Source organism: Heloderma suspectum, chromosome 6 (assembly GCF_057233095.1).
Source record: "Heloderma suspectum isolate Gila_16-S chromosome 6, 16-S_ref, whole genome shotgun sequence".
Classification (NCBI taxonomy): domain Eukaryota; kingdom Metazoa; phylum Chordata; class Lepidosauria; order Squamata; family Helodermatidae; genus Heloderma; species Heloderma suspectum.
In genome coordinates, this window is record NC_139463.1 from 43,669,985 (window position 1) to 43,696,084 (window position 26,100).

At 47.9% G+C, this 26,100-nt stretch overlaps 1 protein-coding gene across 2 annotated transcripts; it reads left to right on the top strand.

The window, feature by feature from the left end:
* The first annotated feature begins 147 nt into the window (after positions 1-147).
* On the top strand, positions 148-24,779 carry POLM (DNA polymerase mu). 2 transcript variants are annotated; one of them, XM_084804105.1, is made up of 13 exons: positions 184-294; positions 1,601-1,897; positions 4,178-4,364; positions 6,419-6,517; positions 7,521-7,691; positions 9,325-9,396; positions 12,801-12,921; positions 18,548-18,680; positions 19,872-19,974; positions 20,482-20,751; positions 20,890-20,973; positions 21,966-22,494; positions 23,768-24,779. In XM_084804105.1, the coding sequence occupies exons 2-12, from the start codon at positions 1,707-1,709 to the stop codon at positions 22,050-22,052; spliced, it is 1,518 nt and encodes a 505-aa protein (XP_084660231.1). In that variant the 5' UTR covers positions 184-294; positions 1,601-1,706; the 3' UTR covers positions 22,053-22,494; positions 23,768-24,779. The 2 variants fall into 2 exon arrangements, with proteins under 2 accessions (XP_084660232.1, XP_084660231.1); XM_084804106.1 differs by lacking the exon at positions 6,419-6,517 and having other exon boundaries at positions 148-283; positions 22,225-22,494.
* The last annotated feature ends 1,321 nt before the right edge of the window (positions 24,780-26,100 follow it).

Consider the following 26,100-nt stretch of genomic DNA (forward strand, 5'->3'; position numbering starts at 1 on the left):
GCGAGGGAAGGACCTCCCCGCCCCCGCGCGCGCCCCCTCTGCTTGCAGGCGCCGCCGGGGGCCGCTTTCAGTTCTGCAAAGAGCCCGGCCGGGGGCAGGCCTCGGCGCGCAAGTGCCGCCCCCGGGGGCTTATTTGCGTAAAGGGGCGGGGCCCGAGGAGGGTTCGCCGTTCCGACCGGACGCGGCGGCGGCGAGCGAGCGCGCCGGGGAAGAGGGTGTCTGGCGCGTCTCTGCGTGCTTACTCGGCAGGGAGCTTCGCGTGCAAGCAAGCAAGCGGGCGCGCGTGCGTGGGAAGTACAGCCTCATCTTCCTGATCCTGCGCGTGTTTACTTGGGCGTGCATGTTAGCTGGATCAGACCGAGGGTCCGCCTAGTCCGGCATGCTGCTCCCACGGCGGCCAGCCAGCTGTCTGGGAGAAACCCGCGAGCGGGGCGTGAGTGCAACAGCACCCTCCCGCCCATGCTCCCCCGCACCTGGTATTCAGAGGCGTATTGCCTCTGCTACTGGAGTTCTGTAGCGTCGTTGTTGTTAAGTCGTTCAGTCGTGTCCGACTCTTCGAGACCCCGCGGACCATAGCACGCGGGGCCGTCCTGTCCTGCGCTCTCTCCCGGAGCGTGCTCAAGCTCATTTCATTGCATCCGTGATGCTATCCAGCCGTCTCATCCTCTGCCGTCCCCTTCTCCTTTTGCCTTCAGTCTTTCCCAGGATCAGGGTCTTTTCCAGGGAGTTTTCTCTTCGCATTAGGTGGCCAAAATATTTGAGCTTCGGCCTCAGTATCTGGCCTTCCAATGAGCAGTCAGTGGTTGGGGCATAGACTTGGATTACTGCCTGTAGCTTTGACTCCCAGGCAAACGCATGCGATCGTTTGGGGCGATTTGCAGGACTATCCCGCTGCTATTTATTTATTTATTTATTTATTACTTGGAAGGAAGTCCTGTTCAGTTCGACAGGTCCTTCCTTTTAATGGGAGAATTCTAGCCTTCATTGCACACCTGGGCCTCTGATCAGCAGCCTGAACCTAGGCATTAATTAACTAAGGGCGCGATCCTGTGGAGATAGCTGTCGGCCTCCAAACTTGGAGGGTGATGACGCTCCAATGCAAGGAGGTGCAGCACGGAGGCAGTTCTTGCCTCTGTTCTCCAGCTCCCCTGCATTTTTGGCTAGACAGCTGATTTTGTGCAGAGCAGGGTGTGTGGGGGTGGCGCATTGGAAGCTGCTTAATGTGGGTTCTGTGGTCCCTTCCCCTCCCCTGAGACTGCCCACTTTCCCCCCATCTCTGCGCTCCATCTCTGAGCACAGAGATGTAGCTGGCACGGAGAGAACCGCACCGGCTACGAGGGGGTGGGGAGCACATTTTCAGGGTTCCCAGAAACCAAAAAATCCTATAGCCATCTAGGCACTGTCTAGCGGCCATAGGGTTTCTCCCTGTAGAGGTGAAGTTTTTCCCTGCTGGAGGAAGACATCTGCCTATAAATACTAGGCTGTGGTTTAAGGTAGAGGAGACAGGTTTATAACAGGAAATCAGTTTTTAGCTGTTCATTTTAGAAGGACAGGTGTAGCAGTCAAAAATACTTCATTCCTCTTGATTGCATTTACACAGGGCTCTGTCCACCACCCCACTCCTAGCTGTACCTGTACCTGTGCCAAGATCTTTGATTTTTATTGTTCAGCTTTGTGGGGGAAGGCCTTGACCTGCCGAGCTTGTGATGTTGCCACTTCCTGTGAAAAAAAAGCGCCCGCATCGAGGTGAGCCCATGCGGCCAGCTGACCAGGAGCATCCCGTGTGCTTCCCCGAGGTGGTGCTCTGTCTGGTAGAGAAGAGGATGGGCGCGAGCCGCAAGGCCTTCCTCACTACTCTGGCCCGTCACAAGGGCTTCTGCGTGGAGGATGCCAAGAGGTAAGAAAGAGCTGACAGACAGTCATCCTGACTGACTCTCTGGTGGGTATCAGGGCCCTCAAGTGAGAATGGAAAGCAGGACCAGGAAGAAGGAAAAAAGATGACCGTCTCTCACAATTTTTCAGTTTACTGGCCAGCCAGTTTACTGGCCAGTTTTCTGGTCAGAAGCTTTGGTGGTGGGAGTCCTCAACCTTTTTTGGGCCAATGGGCAGATCTGGAATTTTGAGAGTGTCATGGGTGCTCTCACAAAATGGCTGCTATGGGGGGAGCTTGCCCATTCATAAAATGGCTGCCATGCTGGGCATGGCCAGTCATAAAACACTCATTTCCCTGAAGCAAACTGATGAGGCTGAAAGAAAAGTAACTTGCCTAAGAACCTAAGAGAAAGGCAGGGGTGGAGTCTCAGGTCTAAACCAACAAAACCACTCTGTAGAAACCACAGCTTTCTTCATGTGGAGCTTTTATCCTGCAATTGAGATTGCTCCTTCACGCAAGTTTGCGGGCTCTTTACATGACTCCGTGAACCTCCAAGGCGTCTCCTGCACTAAATGCCCTTTGTCCGGTTTTTAAATGGATCGCAGGGAATGAGCTATCAAATTACTCTGTTGTGCTCTGCTTGAGTTCCCTCCATGAAAAGAGGAAAAGCTGCAAGAAGAGGAGCGAGGTCAATGAAAGATAATGGAAAACTCAGATACAGGGAGAAGGAGGGGGAAGGGGGAAAGGAAGCGGGTCAAAAAGGGTGTTGTTGTGATCCTGCATTTAAAATGGAAGCAGAAAGCCCCGTTTCAAATGCAGGATTTTAGGCAGGTGTATAGATGCCCCAAATAAAGATGGTGCTTGAGGACAGCAATTTGCTGTGCAGCATGCTAGCCTCCCTGTTTTTTTAAAGTGTATTTAAAAAAAAAAAATCGTAAGAAATAAAATAAAAATTAGGAGGGACAGGGAGCATGGTGGGCACCAAGAGGAGGGATCTGCAGGCACATAGCTGCCAGTGTGCACCATTTTGGAGACCCCAGTGATAGAGCAATGAAATGTTTGGCTGCACAGAAAATTGGGGCTTAGGGCAGAATCCTAGGGGGAATGCTGGGAGTTGTAGGACTTTTTTCTGTCTGAACATGCATAAGATTGCACCCTTAGGCACTCCTGCAAGAACGTGAGGCAGTAGGGCATTTAGGGTTGGGCCTGAAGCCAAAGTCCAGGCCCCACCGCTCAAGGCCCCTGCAAATGACCACCCGGAGAGTGACAGGTGATGAGGGCAGCCCACACTAACTCTGTTTTATTTCTGCCATCGTAATGGTGCTATAATTGAAGTGAGTTTAAAGTGCGAAACTCCACATGCTCAGAGTTGTGTTTTATTTGTTTTTTAAATCAGAGTTGGCACAAACCCTTGTTCTAACCTCAGAAATGTAGAAGGAGTGGTAAAGCATGGAATGGTGGTTGAGAGGCCGAGGAGGTTAGCTGTGTGCTTCACAACTGAAATAACACACATGGCCATTTAAAGGAGCCCCCTCATGAGACTATTAAGTCTTAAAATGACCTAGGTGTACCACTGATCAAAAACGGCACTATCTAAGCTGGTGGCTGTTGCTACATCGTGCGGAAAGAAATTCCATAAGGGCACAGTCCTATGCATGTTTAGACAGATAAAAAGCTTACAACTCCCAGCATTCCCTAGCCTATCTGGGGAATGCTGGGAGTTGTAGGCCTTTTGTCTGTCTAAACATGCATGGGATTGGGCCCTAAGTGAATTTGTGGACTTTGCAACTGCAGGAGTGCTTTGGCCGTTTGTCCAGTCCACAATCTACATCTCTTCACGATTGTATAAACACCAAGCTGTAACTAGCAGGACTCAAGACCTGTTGGGTTCATAGGCAACCTCTCTGTGAAGCGGCTTCTTAGATGGTGGATTTTCTGCACAGCTTGCCGTGTGGAAGATGGACACCTCTGACCCATGGATCACAATCTGCCAAGAACGTCTCCTGCACATGCCCAGGACATGAAAGAGTGGAAGCATTTCAATGGGGCATGTGGAGGAGAACTCCCCATGGGTTGTGCCCCATGTTAATTTGGGGGAGAATATTTTATTTCCACCCACCTTGGGCAATGAAGTATTTGGAGTCAACCCCAGCTAGGTCTTGGCCTGAGTTCCATTTCCCAAAGAAACCCAACCCAGCCCTGTTCACTGTACTGGGTTGCATGGAGGAGGGCTCCACCAGTAGATGGAGTCCAGGTCTTTATCTTGTCCTCTTTTTTCCCCCTTCCATGTGGCACCTCCCCTAGTGAGAGAGTGACCCATGTGGTGTCAGAGGGCAACTCTGGGGATGAGGTGGTCAAGTGGCTGAAGAGGAACGGGAGCTGCTGCATGGATGCTGTGGGGACTGGGCCAGTCCTTCTGGACCTCAGCTGGTTCACTGAGAGCATGAGTGCAGGACGGCCAGTGGAGATTGAACCCAGGCACTGCCTAGAGGTAAGGAAGGAGCCTTGCAAATACTTGAAGGGAGTATCCTGGGTTCCAGCAGGATGCATACAGGGGTTCATCACACAGGGGCAGAAATCTGCATCAGTACAAGAACTTTCTCCATCTGGGTTCATTGCGGGATTAGATCGAGCTCCTTTACACAGTTGTTTCTATCTCTGTATATTCTGTTTCTTACCTTTTCACAGGGTGGCTACTTTTCTGCAAAAAGCCATTATGTACACACTGGGGGCATCGTGAAATTTCCTCCCTGGTTCCTGCCCCTGTCCCTCCTCTTGCAGATTACTGGTGGTTTGGTTGTGATTGACACACAGTGTGGGTGGGCAGCAATCTCCACCGAACTGCCTGAACCCGGCCCCCACAGACACCGGTTTCCTGGCGAACTGCTAGAATGCTGGCATGCCGGCCATTCTGTGTTGTGGAGTAAGCAACCGAAGGGAGCAAAAGTGGGTGCGTTGCATTTAGTGACAGCATAGTGGCAAGCCAGCAGGTCAGTATACTGACACACCCAGCATCCCGACATCACTGCAGTCATCATCGTGACCGCACTCCCAACAACTCCAAACAAAGCAGGTTTTTCACGTTATGGGAGAAGTACACAGGCAGGCCATGGCTCTCCTCTTGCGCAGGCTGAAAAAATACTGCGTTTTTTCTGTCTGGGGATAACACGAGATAGGTGGGGGAAATGGCGGGGAAATCACTGGAGGATTACGACGTCGCGTAATGGACCTGCAAACTTCCGTGAGTGACCAATCATGAACATGCAATAAATTGCAAGTGTAGAGATGCCCACAGACCCTGGCTTGTCAGTACAGTTTATTTAAATGTATATCCTGCCTTTCTGGACTATGTCCCCAGGGCAGCTAAAGAAAATGAAAACATCGCTCCCTCTAATAGCAAACTTGGATGCTGAGTGCCGACAGCTATGCAGCTAAAATAGGGCCACTGATAAACAAGAGGGAGGTACGCTTGGGGGAGCCCCCAAATTTGCAGAACTATAAGCAATATTTAAGGGAAAGAAACATGCAGGCATCCCCCCCCCCAAACCTCCACTCCAATGAGCATGGGTGTCTGTTTTGGGGGGCAGGACAGAAAACCATGGAGGATGAAAAATGGAATGGAATATCCTGGAAGAAAGAGTGACTAGCTAGAACCCTGAACAAGAGTACTCCACAGAGCAGCACTCTGTTGCATGTCCCACTTGTACAATTATAATACAATGAAATACAATCTCAAGGACAGCAATATCAAAACATATAAAGTGAGCAGATAAAAATTAAAACAAAGACAAACTACAGCAATTGAATAAAAATAGTTGCCATCTTTTTTTAATCGGTCCTGGCCTTGTTCCTGTATTCCTTTCAGCTACCCTGATGCACAGAAATTTAGCACGTTAAACTTTTTTCTGGACATGGAGACAGAAGTGATGGGAAAAGCTTAACCTTGATTTCTATGTGCCGCATTGCTGTAAAAGGGAGGGCAACGAGACCAGGCCAACAAAAGGCAGCAACTCGGTCTCCCAAGTAGTTGTCTTTCGATGGTTGCTCCTAGGTGTTTGTCCTGGTTAGCTGGGTTTCTTCTTCCTCGTGTGTTGATCTGCTTCTGAGACACATAGAGGGAGGCACAGTCTGTACTGTATCCCAGGTTTGTTCCTGTTTGTGTGGAACTTTCCTTCTCCCCTTTTCCTACCACCCCCAGTTAGATTGTGTGTATGAATGGCAGGGTACAATCTTTTGTGCAACTAGAAACGCCCTACCGACCAAAGAACTGGCTTCAGAAAAGCAGGCGAACACACGGTGCCCCTGAAAGACAGCTGCCTTCCCAAAGATAGTTCCCCGATTATTATTTTTTTCCCATGTCTTTGGGAAAGGGTGTGACATTTGCAGGGGCTCTGAGCTGTGGGGTCTCTTTGTCATACTAGGGTGTGGCAAAGAGACAGAGTGCTGGGTGCTGGCTTCTCTGTCGGCACTGGATGTAAAGTTTCTCAACTGTTCTGAACTGTTGACATGGGGAAGACATGTTGTCATCTTCTGTGTTTTGTTCAGGTGACTGCCCATGCAGAAAAGCTGGAAGACAAGGGCCAGGTGGCAGCGTATGCCTGCCAGCGCCGAACTCCACTTGCACACAACAATCCAATGCTCACGGTAATTTGGCTCACCCAAGCTCTGGTGACTGGAACAGATGGAGCTTGGCCTTGGGGGAAAGCAGCAAAGGAGAAGGCTGCCAGGATGATGGAGGCCTGACAGGGCCTGCCCAAGGCATTTTGGTGCCCATGGCAGAGAGTCCAAGTGGCGCTCCACCTCAGTTATTATGGAGTACCGTTACCTGCCAGGATGTTCTCCTGCACAAGCCCCATTGAAATGAATGGGAATGATGCAGGAACATGGCTGTGCTGCTCACAGTGACTGAATTACAGCTGATTCCGGACTTTCAGTAGGATGCATGGTAGAGTCATTGCAGGATTACATACCCCAGGGATGCAAGGAGAGGGATTGAACTGCCATCACCTTTACTGCCCATGTTGCAGTGCCATGAAAAGCGGCCTGACGTGCAACAACAACAAAATGGGCGGGGGGGGGGGTAGCTTTTTTAGGATGGTGGCAAGTGGTACGATCTCACCAGATGATTTTGCCTGACTCCTCTTTGCCTGCTTTTAAGTGGCGTTTGAAAACAGTATTATTCCAGCTGGCGTTTTTTAGTAAGGGCCTGGCTTGGTCAGCTTCTGCTGGTGTGTTGTTGTTGCTTTCTGTAACCTCTTGTAAGCTGGTTTGAATTGGCTGAGAAAGGCAGCATATCAGCTCTGTAACAAGTAAACAAGTGGTGGTAAAAGTTTTCTAGGTTAATTTTTTCAGGCCAGACTGCTGTTGGAGGTACAGGAGAAAGAATAGTAAAAAAAAAAAAAAAAAGGAACGGAAAGGTGGCAAACAGAATCTCTCTTTGTGTTCCAAGCTAGCATGTCAAGCGAAAGTCTTCTAGCCTTCTCCCTGATGTGCTAGCTTTACACACACAAGGAGCTCTTGGTGTGGGGAATATTGGATGCACTCAAACATGAGACTTCCTGTATGCAGATAGTGAGGTGGTACAGCCCTCTTCTGAGTGTTAGAGTGCCCCTACAGGGATTATCCTTCTCACTTTTTCCTTTGTCAGGAAGCTCTGGAAACTATGGCGGAGGAGGCACACTTTTGTGGCAGCGAAGGACGCTCCCTGGCCTTCACCAGAGCTGCCTCTGTGCTCAAGTCCTTATCCTGGACTGTCAGGAGAGCACAAGAACTGAGCTCCCTTCCCTGCATAGGGGAGCACTCCAAGAGAATCATCCAGGTGATGTAGTCCTTGAGTCATATTACCCGTGCTCAATACCCCCAGCCTCTGCCCTCCTCTTCTTTTCAGCCTGCTAATGAAAGGTTTGCTTGCTGAATTTGTTTGCCACAATCTGTTAAATGCATAGGAGCCCAGTAAGGAAAAAAGTTGGCAACGTAGGCTACACAGTGGCACATGTGTAAGGCTGTGTCTAGGCCATGATTCCATAGAAGTGCAAAAAAAGTAGGCTTATGTTGGTTGAGAATTTCAGCTCCCTGAGGATGTCAGCTTTTCTTTTTAATAAGGGCTAGAAATTTGTTCCTTTGGTTGTGGAGCTGTGCTTAGAGAAGGGCTGTAGTTCAGTGGTAGAGCAGCTGCTTTGTATGCAGAATGTGCCAGGTTCAATCCCCGGCATCTCCAGGTAGTGCTGGGAAAGGCTGTTGTCTGAAATCCTGAAGAGATGCTCCTGGGCCTGTGTAGACAATGTTAAACTAGAGAGGAAAGTGGTCTAATTTGGTTTAAGGGAGCTTGCTGTGTTCCTAAAGGGGTGTACAGTTTCCTTTGTGTTTTGCTTAAGACTGAAATGCCGGACTTTTCAACGCGTTGCCCTTTTGCTCCTTTAAGAGTTCATATGTTTTTGATCTCTTCTTCATACAGCGCGGCTTCTAGAGAGGCAGGCCCATCCTTCAGGCTTATGTGCCAACTCTATATCAGTCTCTCTCTCTCTCTCTCTCCCCTGCCCCCAAACTTATGTCCTTCAGATGTTATGACTACAACTCCTGGCATCCCTGTCCATTGGCCATGCTGTCTAGGGCTGATGGGAGTTGTGGTACCAAATATCTGGAGGGCACTGCATTGGAGAAGGCTGGACTATACGCAGCCCAAACAGATGGGTGACGGCCATGAATGGATTAGGCACACATAATGGAAGGAGAGACGTGGTCAGTTTGTCCAGGCTAGAATCAACTAGTGAACTGTTCCCAAGCATTTACATTCCCTTCCCAATAACTGTGACCTGTCCTTGAAAAATGACCCCTGTCCTGCTCGGATCAGGCTTTTTAAAAAGCCTGTTTGCAATGGTGCAATTGGCAAGGGGAGTGGAATGCAGGGAATTTCTGCTGTTCTCTTGATCTAAAATAACAAGGGGGAATTCCTCCAGGGGGCAGGGAAGCTAAGCCCCGCCCCCTGGAAGAACCCCAGCAGGCTCCGCGGGCCTGATTGGGCTGGAGGTATCACATCCCTTTTCTACGTACTCCTGCAGTCACTTAAGCTCTGTCAAAGTAGGGCAGATCCTTTCGTTCTCTGTTTGATGTAATAAGAGAGCCGAGGAGTTTGGAAGTACCTTGTCTCCTCTTTTGGAGCCTTGAGTTTGTTGTTTCTAATAATTCAGTGTTTGGGATTATTTCAGTTCGTTCTCATAATACTGGTTTTGTTTATAATAAGTGTATCTTATTCCTCATTGAAACAATTGTCTAAGCAAGTCAGTAAGTTAATACGAATACCCCTTACAGGAGATACATTCTTAAGCTGGTTCATGCTTCTGAGAACAGTTTTTCCCTTGCTTGTTCGTTGCATTTAATGCCTTTCCGTTTCGGTTTCTTGCAACTGAGCTGCTCAGCTCCTGTGTTGATTGTCTGTCTTGTCTCCCAAGCAGGAGGTTCTGGAAGATGGCATGTCAGTAGAGGTGGAGAGAGTTCGGCAGTCTGACCGATACCAGACTATGAAGGTGTGTTGGCAGTTCTTGGATGGTGTGATCTGTGGCCTGATGGATGCAGCTGGGTATTGGGGGATGTATATTGGAACTCGGGCAAGTTTCTTGTGCCCTGTGGAAACCTCGGATCAGCATTCTGCATATGTCACAATTATGAGAAAGTATTGGGAAAATTTCACTTCCAGAGAATCTTGGCTTTCACTTCTTTATGTTTATTTGTTTAAAGCAATGTTCTGGCTCTTAAGGCTGCAAAATCACGCCTGACCAAGTATGGTGAAATCTCAGAACCCAAAGCAAGAAGGTTTCCAGCAGTTAGAGTGTGGGGCTGCCACGGCCTGCATAGTTCATTGCCTCCAAACCCTGTCTAGCAATCCCAGAAAAATTATGCAAAGTGGGAGCAAATTGAGTAAAATGTCCTCAACCTGCATAATTTTTTAAAGGTTGGAGAGTTCAGGTTTTAGGTGGAGAACTTAGATTGCTGTGGCACAGAACTTTATTTTATATTTACTGTTTGTGGGGGCGGGGGGGAGCAGTTCTTAGAATCTTCTGGTTCAGTGTGTGTGTGTGTGTGTGTGTATGTATATGCACGTGCATGCGTATGCACACACACACACACACACACACACACCCTCTCCCTTGGAATAACTGCCACATGAAGCAGCAGTCTGTACAGCTTTGTCCAAAGATCCGCAAAGGAAAAGAGAACTGGGACACGGATGGGGGAAGGAGGTTGTTTCTCTGCTCCTGTATCTGGTGTTTGTGTCTGTTCCTATTGCCCTCTGGTGGCTCCCTGTATAGTAGGAAGGTGTGGGAGTCTTGCAGTCTTCGGCTGTGTACAGATAACGGCTTTTCAGGGACTTGAGACTTGCAGTGTAGACTGTCCATTTTTTTTGTGCGTTCTTCTGTCATGGTCACACCAGTTTTGCAGGTGTTGACAGTGTGATCATGTGTAGTTCTGGAAGAATGTCCAGGCACTCGTATATTTTGGTGCAGCTGAGATGTGCACCTATTGAATGGATCCCACAATGAGTAAGTCACATTTCCTTCTGCTGCCTCACGTTGAGAGCACTTAAAAAAATTGGAAAACAGTTTTTAAAAATACTAATATGTAGGGGAAAATGAGTATGTAATCCGTCAGTGTAGTTACAGCAGAATCATAGAATAGTAGGGTTGGAAGGGGCCTACAAGACCATCTAGTCCAACCCGCTGCCCAGTGCAGGAATCCAAGTCTGTGCATCCCCGTGGGCTTGAAACTTGAGAGCACCAGAAGCTCCCAGAAGTCCACTCAATTTCTCCTCTTCACCGACTGCTGCCTGCGTGGTCTGTTTTCGCTGATTGAGGCTCACTTCCTCAGGACTACCTCAGTCATCGGAGTGGTGAAATTGACACGACCGGTTGGCTAGCCCTATTGTTAGACAGGGTGACATTTGGGGGGTATCATTAAGGGGCAACGAAATGGCTAGTTACTTAGTTAGAGTTTTAGCATTATGGTGGAGAACCATTTAGACAATTATAATTCCCATCAGCCCCAGCCAGCATGCCCAATGGCCAGGAATTATGGGAGTTGTAGCCCAAAACATCTGGAGGCCATCAGGTTGCCTACCCCTGACTAAGATGTTCTTTCTCAGGCACTAAAATAGGCTATCTCTGCACCAAGCTGCACTGTACCACTGCCTCCATTACATTTGTACATTCATCGTGCTACCAATGCTGGGTCAGAGCTGGTGCCACCCGCAGCTGTCACAGAGAGGGGAGGTTGCTCCCATTGCAGCCTCGGATGCTTAACTCCCATGCTTCTGGCAACAAATCCGTGCTTATAAACCAGTCGTGCAGTTTGCTCCTTGGGGGGCTAGGCTGTTAAATAGAAATGGAATGTTCTTGAAGGCATTCTTCTTGCATGTTTTTTCACACTCGAGGGGCTGGAATTTGGTACCCCGGTCCATCTGGTGTCAAAAGCATGTGCACGCGCACACACACACACACACCCAAGCATGAAGAGCATTCTTCTCCCAGAGCAGAGCATTTATCACAGAAACAGCCCAGCCCTTGGGAAGGGATGCCCTGTCAGCTCCAGCAGAAATACTGGTGTAGTAACAGCCATACTGTTTCTGTGGATAAATTCCCAGGTTCAGTGAAGGTGTTTAGCTGTATGTTCTTGCCTACAAAGTTCTAAGGGGGTTGGGACCAGGGTCCCTGAAAGACCACTTTTATTTTATTCATTATATTTATATCCTGCATTGTCACCAAAAAAAGTGTTCTGGTAGCTGACAATAGTAAAATTCCAGTAAAAACAGAACTACAATTAAAACAAAAACAGATTATAAACACAATTAAAGCACATCAGTAAAAAGAAATAGGGCCCTCTCTTGCATTCCCACTCATTTCTCTGCCACCTTGAGTGCCATTTTTTGGTAGAAAGGTGAGGTATAAATCAAATAAGGGAGCAATCTTATGACCGCTAGTCAGCAGCTAGACAGCCATAGAATATGTGGTTTTCTGGGAACTGACCATCCCCCCTTCCGCACTGCCTTGCAGGCAGCTTGGAACAGCCCTGCGCTCATAAGAGGAGTGCAGAGCAGCCAAAATGGGGCATTCCAGGGCGGGGAGGGTGGAAATGCCAGTACGACACATCTTATATGTCATCTAGCAGCCTCCTCCCCCACTCCACCTTCCCGTGGCTAGCTGCAAATGCAGGGCAGGAGAAGTGCCGAGGGAACGATCCCCTCCGTGCTTCTGCCCTGCATTGGATAGGCTGTCGCCTCTGAGTTTCGAGGTGGCCGCCTATCCTCATAGGATTGTGCCCTAAATAAACAAATGCCCCTCCCTTAAGAGTAACATCTGAAATGTCCTCACTGGCTGACGATCAGCGGGAGGCTACTAGGATCACGGCCTTTTCAAGGGTGGCACCAACTTGATGCAATGCCCTCCCCAAGGAGGCGTATGTAGCCCTGATGCTGTTTGCTCTGATGCCAGGTGAAAACTTTTTTCTATAGGTATTTAGGACCATTTGCAGCTGTTTGGATATTTTTGTGTCACTAGCTATTGCTGATTTGTGTGGTCTTTCTGTTGCACCTGCTGTCTTTTGAGGGACGGCCGTTTTGACTTTGCGAGGGATGGTGTTTATATTTGATTGGTATTTGCTGTTGTATTTGCTATGGCATGTAAGCTGCCTTCCTCAGTGAGAAGAGCAGTAGTAGCAGGCGCGTTTCTGTGAAAGGAGGCCTCTGCTGCTACAGATCCACCCCTGCAACGTATGTGTTCTAGGATGCACCTCTGGTACATGGAAGTTGATGGCGAAGCATCTTGACCCTGGCCAGCGGCATGTGTGAATGGAGTGGAAGCTGTTGAAATATGCCCCAGAATCCTTTCCTGCAGCAGATGGCAGTGATGTTGCAATGAATGCCGTTTTTACTCTACAGCTGTTCACCAAGGTCTTTGGTGTCGGGGCAAAGACGGCCAGCTGGTGGTATCAGGAAGGGCTGAGGACACTCGCTGACCTGCATGGACGTCGCACAAAGCTGAAGAAAGAGCAGCAAGCTGGTGAGTACTCTGAGCAGGCAAGAGGGGCTGGGCTGCAGAGATGGCCTGCAGTGGGGAAGAAGGAAGCCTGTGTTTGAGGATCCTGAGTGCAGACAGCGACATAGTGGTGGCTCTGTGACGAGGTGGCTGTTTTGGGGCACCATTAAGAACGTGAGGAGAGCCGTGGAAAAGACCCAGGGTCTACCTAGTCCAGCGTTCTGTTCACACAGTGGCCAACCAGCTGTCGACCGGGAACCGACAAGCAGGACAAGAGCGCAACAGCGCCCTACTGCCCATGTTCCCCAGCAACTGGTGCACATAGGCTTGCTGCCTCTGGTACTGGAGGTAGCACATAGCCATCCTGACTAGTAGCCATGGATAGCCTTCTCCTCCAGGAATTTGTCCAACCCCCTTTGAAAGCCATCCACATTGCTGGCCATCACTATGTCTTGTGGTAGCGAATTCCATAGTTTAACTAGTGCTGGTGAAGAAGCCCTTCCTTTGATCTGTCCTGAATCTCCCACCAGTCAGCTTCATGAGATGACCCCGAGCTCTAGTATTTTTAGCAGGGGAGAAAAATGTCTCCCTATCCACCTTCTCCATTTGTTGTTCAGTCATTCAGTCGTGTCTGACTCTTCGTGACCCCATGGACCTTTGCACGCCAGGCCTTCCTGTCCTGCGCTCTCTCCCGGAGTGTGCTCAAGTTCATATTCATTGCATCGGTGATACTATCTAGCCATCTCATCCTCTGCCGTCCCCTTCTCCTTTTGCCTTCAGTCTTTCCCAGCATCAGGGTCTTTTCCAGGGAGTTTTCTCTTCGCATTAGGTGGCCAAAATATTGGAGCTTCAGCTTCAGTATCTGTCCTTCCAATGAGCAGTCAGGGTTGATTTCCTTTAGGATGGACTGATTTGACCTCCTTGCAGTCCAGGGGACTCGTAAGAGTCTTCTCCAGCACCACAGTTCGAAAGCATCAATTAATCGGAGCTCAGCCTTCCTTATAGTCCAGCTCTCACAGCCATACATTACTACTGGGAAAACCATAGTTTTGATTAGATGGACCTTTGTCGGCAAGGTGATGTCTCTGCTTCTTACTATGCTGTCCAGGTTTGCCATAGCTTTCCTCCCAAGGAGCAAGCATCTTATAATTTCATGGCTACAGTCACCATCTGCGGTGATCTTGGAGCCCAAGAAAGTAAAATCTGTCACTGCTTTCATTTCTTCCCCTTCTATATGCCAGGAAGTGATGGGGTCAGATGCCATGATCTTCATTTTTTTAATGTTGAGTTTCAAACCAGCTTTTGCACTCTCCTCTTTCACCCTCAACAAGAGGCTCTTTAGATCCTCTTCGCTTTCTGCCATTAGGGTGGTATCGTCTGCATATCTGAGGTTGTTGATAATTCTCCCGGCAATCTTAATTCCGACCTGTGATTCATCCAACCCGGCGTTTCTCATGATGTACTCTGCATATAAGTTAAATAAGCAGGGTGACAGTATGCAGCCTTGTCGTACTCCTTTCCCAATTTTGAACCACTTGGTTGTTCCATGTCTGGTTCTTACTGTTGCTTCTTGACCCTCGTACAGGTTTCTCAGGAGACAGGTAAGGTGGTCTGGTACTCCCATCACTTTAAGAATTTGCCACAGTTTGTTGTGATCCACACAATCAAAGGCTTTAGCGTAGTCAATGAAGCAGAAATAGACGTTTTTATGGAATTCTCTTGCTTTCTCCATGATCCAGCGAATGTTGGCGATTTGATCTCTAGTTCCTCTGCCTCTTCGAAACCCCACTTGTACTTCCGGTAGTTCTCGGTTCGCATACTGCTGAAGCCTAGCTTGTAGGATTTTGAGCATCACCTTGCTGGCATGTGAAATGAGCGCAATTGTGCGGTAGTTTGAACACTCTTTGGCGTTGCCCTTCTTTGGAATTGGAATGTAAACTGACCTTTTCCAGTCTTGCGGCCATTGTTGAGTGCTCCAAATTTGTTGGCATATTGAGTGCAGCACTTTAACAGCATCATCTTTTAGGATTTTAAGTAGCTCAGCTGGAATACTGTCATCTCCGCTAGCTTTGTTGTTACTAATGCTTCCTAAGGCCCACTTGACTTCACTCTCGAGGATGTCCGGCTCAAGTTCAGTGACCGCACTATCATGGCTATCAGGGACATTCAGATCTTTCCTGTATAGTTCTTCTGTGTATTCTTTCCACCTCTTCTTAATCCCATCTGCTTCTGTTAGGTCCCTGCCTTCTTTCTCCTTTATCATGCCCGTCTTTGCACAAAATGTTCCCTTGAGATCTCCAATTTTCTTGAAGAGATCTCTAGTCTTTCCCATTCTGTTGTTTTCCTCAATTTCTTTGCATTGTTCATTTAAGAAGGGCTTCTTGTCTCTCCTTGCTATTCTCTGTAACTCTGTATTCAGTTGGATATATCTTCCCCTTTCTCCCTTGCTTTTCACTTCCCTTCTTTCCTCAGCTACTTGTAAAGCCTCCTCAGACAGCCACTTGGCTTTCTTGCATTTCTTTTTCTTTGGGATGGATTGAGTTGCTGCCTCCTGAACAATGTTACGGACCTCCGTCCATAGTTCCTCAGGCACTCTGTCTATCAGGTCTAATCTCTTAAATCTATTCCTCACTCCACTGACATTCATAGGGGATATGATTTAGGTCGTACCTGAATGGTTTAGTAGTTTTCCCTACGTTCTTCAATTTCAGCCGAAATTTTGCAACAAGAAGCTCACGATCTGAGCCGCAGTCAGCTCCAGGTCTTGTTTTTACTGACTGTATAGAGCTTCTCCATCTTTGGCTGCAAAGGACATAATCAATCTGATTTCGATATTGACCATCTGGTGATGTCCATGTGTAGAGTTGTCTCTTGTGCTGTTGGAAAAGAGTGTTTGCTATGATCAGCGTGTTCTCTTGGCAAAACTCTATTAGCTTTTGTCCTGCTTCATTTTGTACACCAAGGCCATGCTTGTTATCCCGGTGATTTCTTGACTTCCTACTTTAGCATTCCAATCCCCTATGATGACGAGGACATCTTTTTTTGGTGTTAGTTCTAGAAGGTGTTGTAGGTCAGCTTCTTCGGCCTCAGTGGTTGGGGCATAGACTTGAATTACTGTGATGTTGAATGGTTTGCCTTGGATTCGTACTGAGATCATTCTATCGTTTTTGAGATTGTACCCCAGTACTGCTTTTCCCACCCTTTTGTTGACTATGAGTGCTACTCCATTTCTTCTAAGGGATTCTTGCCCACAGTAGTAGATATGATGGTCACCTGAATTAAATTCGCCCATGCCTGTCCATTTGAGTTCGCTGATTCCCAAGATGTCGATGTTCAATCTTGCCATCTCATGTTTGACCACCTCCAGCTTACCTTGATTCATTGATCTGACATTCCAGGTTCCTAAACAATATTGTTCTTTACAGCATCGGATTTTCTTTTCACCACCAGACACATCCACAGCTGAGTGTCCTTTTGGCTTTGGCCCAGCCGCTTCACTCTTTCTGGCGCTACTTGGAAATACCCTCTGCTCTTCCCCAGTAGTATATTGGACACCTTCCGACCTGAGGGGCTCATCTTCCGGCGTCTTATCTTTTAGCCTTGTGATACGTTCCATGGGGTTTTCTTGGCAAGAATACTGGAGTGGGTTGCCATTTCCTTCTCCAGTGGACCACATTTTGTCAGAACTCTCTGCCATGACCTGTCCATCTTGGGTGGCCCTGCACGGCATAGCTTATGGCTTCACTGAGTTACACAAGCCCCTTTGCCACAACAAGGCAGTGATCCATGAAGGGGACCTTTTCCATACCATGGATAATTTTGTACACCTCGCTCATGTCTCCCCTTACCCTCCTTTTTTTCCCGGCTAAACAATCCCAGCTGTTGTAACCTTCTCTCATAGGGAGATGCGCCAGCCCCTTGATCATTTTAGTTGCCCTTTTCTGTACTTTTTCTAGCTCCACAATATCCTTTTTTAGGATCAGAATGGGAGGTGGACAGATTAGACTGACTGGCCAGCATCTTCTGGAAAGTTTTCCTTTCGTTTCATCAGACCTTGTACAGGAAAATGTCCTGGTTAGGGTTGTCATGGCAATCATTTGGCAGGCCAAGTATTGTCAATTGGCCGCTTACTATTTTATTGGAGTCAGAAATTGCAGGATGCAACCACTGATGTTGCTTGGATAATTGGCCTGCTGGCTAGTCAGTATAACTGCCTTTTAAAAATGATTTTTGTGTTCTAATAGTTGCTGTTAACTCATTTTCTTTTTAATTTTCTTCTAAAGAAATTTAACTGTCAGCTGGCCGTTGTGTTCCACAATAAAGGTCAAAGAGGACAACTGTTCGGTGAACCATCCAGATTTTTTAGAAACCCTTACTTAACGTTGTTAAAAAGTTATAACTTGGTACATGTTTTTTTGAAGTTAAGTTGTTTCACGAAACAACCAAAATTTTTGTAATTGGCATGAGTATCGAACCAGTTGACTAAAGTATCTCTGTTGTTCTGATAAAATTAGAACATAATGCTATGCATGTTTAGACAGAATAAAGTCCTACAACTCCCAGCTCTTCCTTGTATACTGTTGTGATTTGAAATTGTTTTTAATCATGTATTTAAATGTGATTTTTAACATTTACGTGGGAACTGCTTGAAGATTACTCATATTGAGCAGTATATATTAATAAAAATAATAACCCAAAATAGGTTTATACGTTGTTGCCCCTGGCTGCAAACTCCTGATCGAGTACTTTTGGGGGAGTCACAGGTGTCTGCTTGGAGGTTACCTGAGCCCTTCCAAAAGCCATCAGCCAAACGTTGCCGCTAGGGCAAGAGCAGGAAGTGGGAGGTGTCCTGGGAACACAGGAAGTGGTTCATACCAAGTCAGACCATTGGTCCATCTAGCTAGGTAGCCTCCAGTGGAGTTTGAATTTCTGGGGCAGTGAATCCGGTCCGGGTTTCAGTTAGAACTCTAAAGGAACTTGGCAGCTCGGATAGCTCCTTTAGAGTTCTGACTGGTTCTGAGACCTGGAGCGGATTCCCTGCCCCACTGACACTGCAGCCACCAGCCTCCACTGGTAGCATCTACACCAGGGGTGGGTAATGGCAGGCCTGGAGGCCAAATCCAGCCCTCCTGGGATCCCAACCCAGCCCTCTGGGGTTCCCACCCCTTTTCCCCAAACACCAGTCCTGTGATGGTTTCCCAACTCGTGTGCAGTTTTGTCCCCATTCTAAAAGGTTGAAATGCCTCTCCGAAGGCTTTGTTCCTGGCAGACAGAGCTTTAAGTTACAATACCTTGGAGGGGGGATGTTTTGGCCCCACCCTCTTTGCCTTTGTCCACTTTGCCTTTCTCCACTGGCATGCGGCCCCCGAGAGCTTCGCCACAACTGAGTCCAGCCCCGGGATTGAAAGAGGTTCCCCACCCCTGCTCTGTGCTGACTGGCTCTGGCTCTCCAGGATTTCAGTGGGAGTTTCCCATCCCAAGCTGGAGATGCCAGCGGTTGAACCGGGGACCTTCCTTGTGCAAAGCAGGTGCCCCTCCCAACTTATACTGAATGGAGCGGAACATTGTTTCTTCCCACCATCTCATGTCCCTGCTCCTCCTGAAGTGCTGGTCTGTTGCCTCCTGGTGATGGGCTCATTTCCCTCCTCAGGACTCCTTCATTATAAGGACCTCAATACCCCGGTGGAGCATGCTGAAGCAGAGGCCATTGCCCAGGTGGTGCGAGAGGTGGCCGAGCGGTGCTTGCCTGGGGCCTCCGTAACTCTGACTGGTGGCTTTAGAAGGTGAATTCTTTGGGGTGATGGATTCTTGACAGGCGTGCTTGGACTCCTGCTCCCAGAAAGCGCTCGTGTCACTCCCTCTCATCTCAGCAGCTCCTTTCTCCTCCAGTAAGGTCACGTTTTCCTTCCACTCTCTCCAGAAATGCCTCTAGACTGCAAATGTAAACCAGAACCTGTTTGACCATCGTGTTGCAAGGAACCTTGGTGGGTGCCCTGGGAAGACGCCAGGGATCTCCCAAAGGAAGTTATCAGCACCCTTCCAAAATGACAATTCCCAGGTTTTTGGGGGGGAGATTGGGACCGTTTAAAACTGCTTCCGAGAGGGGCTTGTCTTTGTAGCGGTAATATGTCTTCTGAATCTCTCTGTTCCTGATGGGGAATTACCCAGAACACAGGTCTTGCTGCAGACCAGGGGAGAATGGCAGTGAGAGCACAACTGTCAGATTCTGATGCTGGCGGGAACAAAGAGGATGCCTGTCCCACTCTGCCATCCTCCCTTGAACCCCAGCAGGTAGATGTGGAGTGCGGAAATCATAATACTTGTGGGACCGTTTGATTCAGCCAAGTGGGCAACCTGTGACCCTCCAGATGTTGTGGCTTACAACTCCCATGATCCCTCACCTATACTGGCTAGGGCTGATGGACGCTGTGGCAGTCCAGATATTGTGACTTACGAACAGGGGAGGCTGGTGGCTCTGATGTCAGTGGGGCAGTGAATCCTGTCCGGGTTTTAGTCAGAACTCCAAAGGAGCTACCCCAGGTGCAAAGCACAAATCTTGTGAAGCCCCTTGGAGAGCTCCTTTAGAGTTTTGACTGGTTCTCACTGAAAGCCAGAGCGGATGCACCGCCCCTTTGACGTCGGAGCCGCGAGCCTCCGCTGCCGCCAAGTTGCCCTTTAGCAGAGCCAAACAAGCAGGCTTCTCTTCACATTAAGTGGGCAAGCTCGCTCCAACTTGGATCAAACCTCAAACTCTGCACATGCCAATAACTGGAGCACCCAGTAAGAAAATAGATCTCTTAAGTTGGAATTGTTGGGGAGTATGGACACGGAGCTGGAACTCAGCCGCCCCGGGCTGGACAAGAACACTGCATAGCTCACAGTTTCGTGTGGGCTGTGCTGAGCAGGAGATCAGGACTCTGCTTCCTTCTGCCTTCTCTGTGACCCATTAGCTGCTGCTTCATCTTCCCCCACAGGGGAAAACTGAGTGGCCATGATGTGGACTTGCTCATCACCCACCCTACAGAAGGCGAAGAGGTGGGACTGTTGAGCAAAATCATCAGCTGGCTGGATAGCCAGGTAGGAGCAAATTCGGGTTCAAATGGGAAGTTCTGGAAAAAGAGGGATGTTTGGATGTGTTAAAGGACAGTAGCAGTTACTGGGGAAATTGCACGCAAAGCACTTTGAGCATTCTAAAGCAGCCTTCCCCAACCTGGTGTGCAGTAGATGACTTGGACTGCAACTCCCATCATCCCCAGCCACCATGGCTCCTCCCTCTCCTTTGGCATGGTGATTGTCCCTACATTGCCTTTGGAGGAGGCTGCCTGCTGCAGCTCTGCAATGTCACTGCTCTGGGCCATCCAATGTGTGCCTCGATCAGTGACTTTTGCAGACGCTCAGGACGTGGCTTCTTGTGCAGCAGGGAATTCTTCCTCCTACACACTCTTGAAATTTCAAACCTTTGGGGGATGCAAGAGTGACATGTGCCTCGGTCATCCGATGTTTGGAAAATGCTTAACTATATAAACACTGGGTGTTACTAACGAAGGGCCTGTTGTGTCCCTCCCTCCCTCCCTCCCTCCCTAGGGCTTCTTGCTGTATCACAGCAGCCGCAGAAATACGTTCCAGTCCTTCAAAGAAGACGACCAGGACGTGAGCAGCAGTGCAAGCGGAATGGACCATTTTGAGCAATGTCTCTCCATTTTCTGCCTTAGTGACCATCCTGGGGGCATTCAAGGAGGCGCTGGGGCTCAGAAGCCTGAAGCGTCCAGCTTCTGGAAGGCTGTAAGGGTGGACTTGGTCATGACCCCCTACAGTCAGTTTTCGTTCGCTTTGCTGGGTTGGACCGGCTCGAGGGTGAGTTCCACTAGTATCTTGTTTGTGATTGGTGTCCTCTGTTTGATATTAGTTACTGAACGTGTTTTCATACCATTTGGGAGCAGCTGCCTAACAGCCCATCTTCCCTCTCTCCTCCTCTCTCCGGCTGCCTCCCAGAACTTCGAACGGGACCTGAGGCGCTTCTGCAAGCAAGAGAAGAAGATGACTCTCAACAGCCATGGCCTGTATCACATGGAGCAGGTACTTGGCTTCCGGGGAGGAGAAGCTCAGGAGTAAGATGGATCTCCACCTCGGAAGGCTTGTGGCTTTGAGCTTGGCCCGCCTTCAGGGAAACGACTTCTTCTGGCAGGGCTCGGTGGTGGTTCTGGTGCCCCTCAGGATGGCAGCAGCCTGAGCTGGTTCTCCCACTGTGTTGCAGCCTTGTTTGTCTTTGCTTCGAGCTCTGCGCCCTCGGTCTGGTGCCACAGCACCAACTTAGGAATGGGTGAATCCAAAACAGATGTCTGGAAAACGGGGGTTCATAATGCCAACCTCACCACATGATCCCTTTCTTATTCCAGACTCTGCAGTTGTGCCACATGTCGGGGTCTGGCATGGAATGTGGCATTCTTTTCTTCCTTTCTTGTAAAGGCAGGTTTGTAGGCCTTTAAGGCTGCTAGGTTAGCCTGGAATGAATGTGGCCTGTTCCTGTGAGATGTCGGAAGCAGGAGAAGAGAAATCTTTAGAGTTGTTGGAGTAATGGGGCTGCAGAGGCCTTGTCAAAGAATCATACAATAGTAGGGTTGGAAGGGGCCCACACGTCGAGTCCAACTCCCTGCTCAATGCAGGAGTCCAAGTCAAAGCATCCCTGTCCAGCCTTGTCTTGGATGCCTCTAGTGTGGGAGAGCCCACCACCTCCCTTGGTAATTGGTTCCATTGCCCTTCCTCATCATTAGTCAAAACTGAATCTGCCCCCCTCTCCATAGGTATTCTGCATACCTGAGGCAGAAGCAGAACAAATTGTGCAAAATAAGCAAATGTGTTTATCACCTTTAAAGTTGCATAATTTATACGGGCCACAGAACTTGAGTCACCTTGATGCTGAATTTCTGTGTGTCTTTTGTTTTTAAGAAAGAAGTCTGCAATGCTCTGTCCCAAGGGGGGCGGCGGGGGGGAGGTAGACAGGATGTGAGCAAGTAACTTCAATGAAGCAAACTTCATTTGTATTCTTTTGTGTTTTAAATACTCTTCAGAAAATATTTCTCTCTGCTGCCTCTGAGGAAGAAATCTTCCAGCATTTAGGTTTGGAGTATATACCCCCTGAAGAAAGAAACGCCTGACCCTTGTCGCGGGAAGAACCTTCTTGGTCCTAACTGAATTCACGACCTCATTCAAAGGAACGGGACCGTCTCGCTCATGGTTTTCCCCTCAACCCATGCACACCTTTTCATGAACTTTGGAATCATTTGTTTCTGTCAGTACAAATTAGAGCCTGTTGTCTTTTTTCCACAGATTCAGAAGTAGGCATGTTGGAACAGAGATTGCAACTTACTTCTCCGCATGGTGTATAACCTGTTCCTGAATGATGCCACATGCCAGTGGAACTTCAGAAAATTAAACAAGCACTTCTTTTTCTACATCTCCCTCATTTGGTTTCTTCTGTCTGGGTTTTAAGTCCCACACCAGGCACTCTTGCACTCTTACAGCGCTGCAAGCAAAAAGGGATTAGTCACAGCTGCTCTTCTTGGTAAAAGATCCCGTGTTTGAGCACTGGAATTTCTGGTTAGTATCCAATGTTAGTCCTATGTAGAGTAGACCCATTGAAATGAATAGGACTTAACGTGTGACTGACCGAAATTCAATTCATTTCAATGGGTCTACTCTACGTTCAAAGGTTTCTGGTAGCAAGGCTGGAAAAATAATCTGTGCCCAAGAACTTGAAAAGCCAGTCAGAACTAGCACTCTCAACTCTTCCCCGCTGCCCCGGTAGGATTTCTGTCTCCATAACAGCTGTGTGATAGGCAGATGTTCAGCTTTTCATGGCATGGAGTAGCTATTAAAGTCACAGGACATCAGCCAGGAAAAAAAATTGGCAATCCTATTCTGTTTTTATACCTTCCGTAGCATCATGCCTTTTGTTTGCCACCTCTCCACACATCAGCTGTGTTCACACATCAGAATAAGCCAGCATTCTAAAGAATTTGATGTATTGTGTTTGTGAACATGGTTCACGGAACCAGGTAGTGTGCTGATGCATGCTGCTTGAATGCTCCTGCTTGTCTTCTCCTACAAGCAGGGGCAGCTGAACAAACCACAGAACTTCTATCCATGGCTTCTTCTTTGTGATGTGTGATATGGGAACTCTGGCTTGTCTCTCTCAAGACAAGCCACTGTCATAAGCCAAGAACAAACCATGGCTTATAACTCTGGCTTGTTTCTCTCCTGACAAGCCAGACTTCCCGGTTTGCACGTCATGATAAACCATGCATGGAAGGTCTGCAGTTCATTTAGTGCTTCTGTTGAACCTTTCTGGATGGTGGGCACATCTGGCAATTTGAGAAACTGTCCTGGGCACCACCACAAAATGGCTGCCAGAGGCAGCATGGCAAAGGACACATAACTTGCCCAAAAGACTGAGTACAGGCAGAGGTGGGTCTCACGCCCAACACCCTAAACAACTCCTTTGAACTCTGTTTTCAGCACCAGCAGAAACCTGTTTCTGTTCAATGATTCCTGGGGTAAAACAAAACTGGAGAACATCCATCTCTTTATTCCACTGGATCATTTTGAAGTCTTGGGATGATGAAAAAAATATATATGTGGTTTAATTCCAAGATGTAGCCCTACATGGTTTGGCCCTGAATGTGGGCCTTCCTCCACGGTGAGTTTTAAGATATATAGATGCCTGCAGAGATATCTGAAAGATAGTCTCCAAAATAAATGTTGTGACGGCCCACATGCCTGGCAGGGCTGAAATGTGTAGGGCTACTTCTTGGAATAAAACCACATATATTTTTTCAACATCCTGGGACTTTGTCTCTTTATTCCATCGTAGGGAAGGACTGTGTTGCTTTACTGATTGCATGTCAGGAGCTCCGGAAGACTTTTTGGCTGAGGACCGAGATAAAAATGCTTCAGAACAAATGTGTGTGTGTGAGGAGAGCTTCTTCTCCTTCAGAAGGCAGCTCAGTTATTGTAGGGAGAGGGGTATGTGTGATACGTTTCCAAGCATTATGTGCCAGAGCTGCTGAGAATCTTGGGAGATAACATGGTGACTGAAATTGCCGCCACTCATGCTGGAGTCCAATTGATGCAATGGTGCTGGCATTTTCCTGATGGGGTAAGAGAGACGGCACCATTCCTGGAAACAAGTGTTGCTTTTTCTACTTCCAGAATTTGGTTGTTCAAGTTTAAGATCTTCAAAAGGCATTGCAACTGAGCTTATTTAAGGCAGACGGCTATATGAACTTGCCATAAGGTTTTGCTTACATATAAGAACAACAAGAGATTGGTTTTATACGTCTGATGAAAGGTTGGTTCTATGGGCCTAGTTGAGTTAGAGTGAATTTCGGGATGTGATTATTTGGTAGCAGAATCATTTGACTTTGTAAAAGAGAAGTTTATGGGAAATGTTTGTGGTTAAAACACCTTTTTTTAGACAAGTTGCCAAGCAGAGACTATAGAAGCAAGATGCTTAAGGAGAAGTTGGGGACTTTTCAAGTTTCTTAATTCAAGTTTCTAAGATGGGAAGCACTTTGATTTAGAGTAGGGGACTTAGAATAAGATAGACCACCTTATAATAACTAATCAGCAAGCTTAAAATATAAGGGTTACCAAGTATTGAGATTGGCATAGTCAAGGGTATAAAATGGCGCCTCGCCTCAGATGCCATGTTCTGCCTTCATTCAAGATTCCTACAGATCTTTTCCAACCTGGTACAAAGGGTCTTTGAAATAAGACAGATCCTTCACCACTGAATATAGTAAACTAATTCTATTCCTGTATTATGAAAGGTGTGTGTGCTTGTTACCTTTTAAAAAATAAATAAAAGCATTCCATTTTGTTTTAAATAATCTCTGTGTGTATGTCAGTGCATCTCAGGATCAAGGCAGCCACTTCTAGCCCACACCAAATTTTAGTAGAGAAAAAATTAAAACCTGTCATAATTTTAAACAGCTGCTTTAAGGAATAATCACCAGTACATTCAAATTCCTTACACAATTTGTTGCCCTTGAAGAAGAAGCTTATTGTTCCAAAACGGGTTGGGCTGCACTGGCACCTTTTGAGATTTTTATTTTTACTTTGAATTCTTTCTGTCTTTGGTGCCTCCTTTTAGGTTTGCTATTTTATTTATTTTTACTGGAGAAACTTTGCAGTGGCCTTTTTGGTTAAGGCAAACTGACCGTGACCCTCAGTAAGTTTCCGAAGCCTCCCCAGCCAGCCACCTGAAAGGCTGGAGAGGGTACACTGCCATCTTCTTTCCAGTGGTGGCAGCTACCAACAGCCCAGCGGAGGCGAAAGTAGGCATAGGGGAGACGTTACATTGGTTAGACACTGCTTTGTTGGGCGTTGCAGTCCGGTGAGCCCACCTGCCTCCCTCTCGGTTTGCTCAAGGCCTGTGCTGTTGCGTGACTCCCTCGCTCTGTAGCTCTGCTTCCGTGAGTGGAACCAAAGTCTTCGTGCCATGCCTGGTTCCCCTTCCACTGGGGGACTCTGCCCCGTCAGGTCTGATCAGCGTTTGGCACTCTCCTTCTGCTTGGCCTTCACAGGGGGTCTTGCATATTTCATGGTGGTTCCTGCGCTGACCCTGCACCCTTGGCATCTTGACATAATCTGCTCCCTTCCTCCCAAATAGATTATTCATGGTATCGCACGTTGAACATAATGGGATGGAAGTGATGGGTTTTCACTGCAGTGGGTGCAGATGTCTTTTACTTCCCCTTTCCTCATGTCACCTAGTTGTGAAAGTTTTTCCACAGGGTCAGCCAGAGTTCAGCGCCCTTCTTGGCCCCGTGGGCTACCTGTGTGGTGTGTGGATGGGCAGGAGGTCTGGCTGACAGTAATTTGAGGGGTATTTGTCCCACTAGAACCACCAAGAGAAGCCCAGAGAACTTAGAGCTAATTAGAATGGTAGCAGGGATTACAAAACCTCCAATTGCTATGTAAAATCTACTCAGCTTGCTGTCCTTTTGACCTACTTTCTGGGGCTCTGCACATACAACCATTTTTTGGCAGGGGTTATAACCTGTATTTTGTTACCTTTGAGAGGACTATGCAATTGTGCAGCAAGAAGGGGTCAGCATTACGGAAAGAGATGAGGCCTTCAAACTGGTACTTTAAACTGGAATTTAATGTGCCCAGTGTATGGCCTTCAATGGGCCAAAATGG

What these genes read in the sequence shown, in the direction of transcription:
- POLM (XM_084804105.1), top strand. Translation starts at nt 1,707, where the DNA reads ATGTTGCCACTTCCTGTGAAAAAAAAGCGCCCGCATCGAGGTGAGCCC. An exon ending in ACCGATACCAGACTATGAAG is followed by an intron (nt 9,397 to 12,800) that starts GTGTGTTGGCAG and finishes TTTACTCTACAG; the next exon opens with CTGTTCACCAAGGTCTTTGG. An exon ending in TCAGCTGGCTGGATAGCCAG is followed by an intron (nt 19,975 to 20,481) that starts GTAGGAGCAAAT and finishes CTCCCTCCCTAG; the next exon opens with GGCTTCTTGCTGTATCACAG.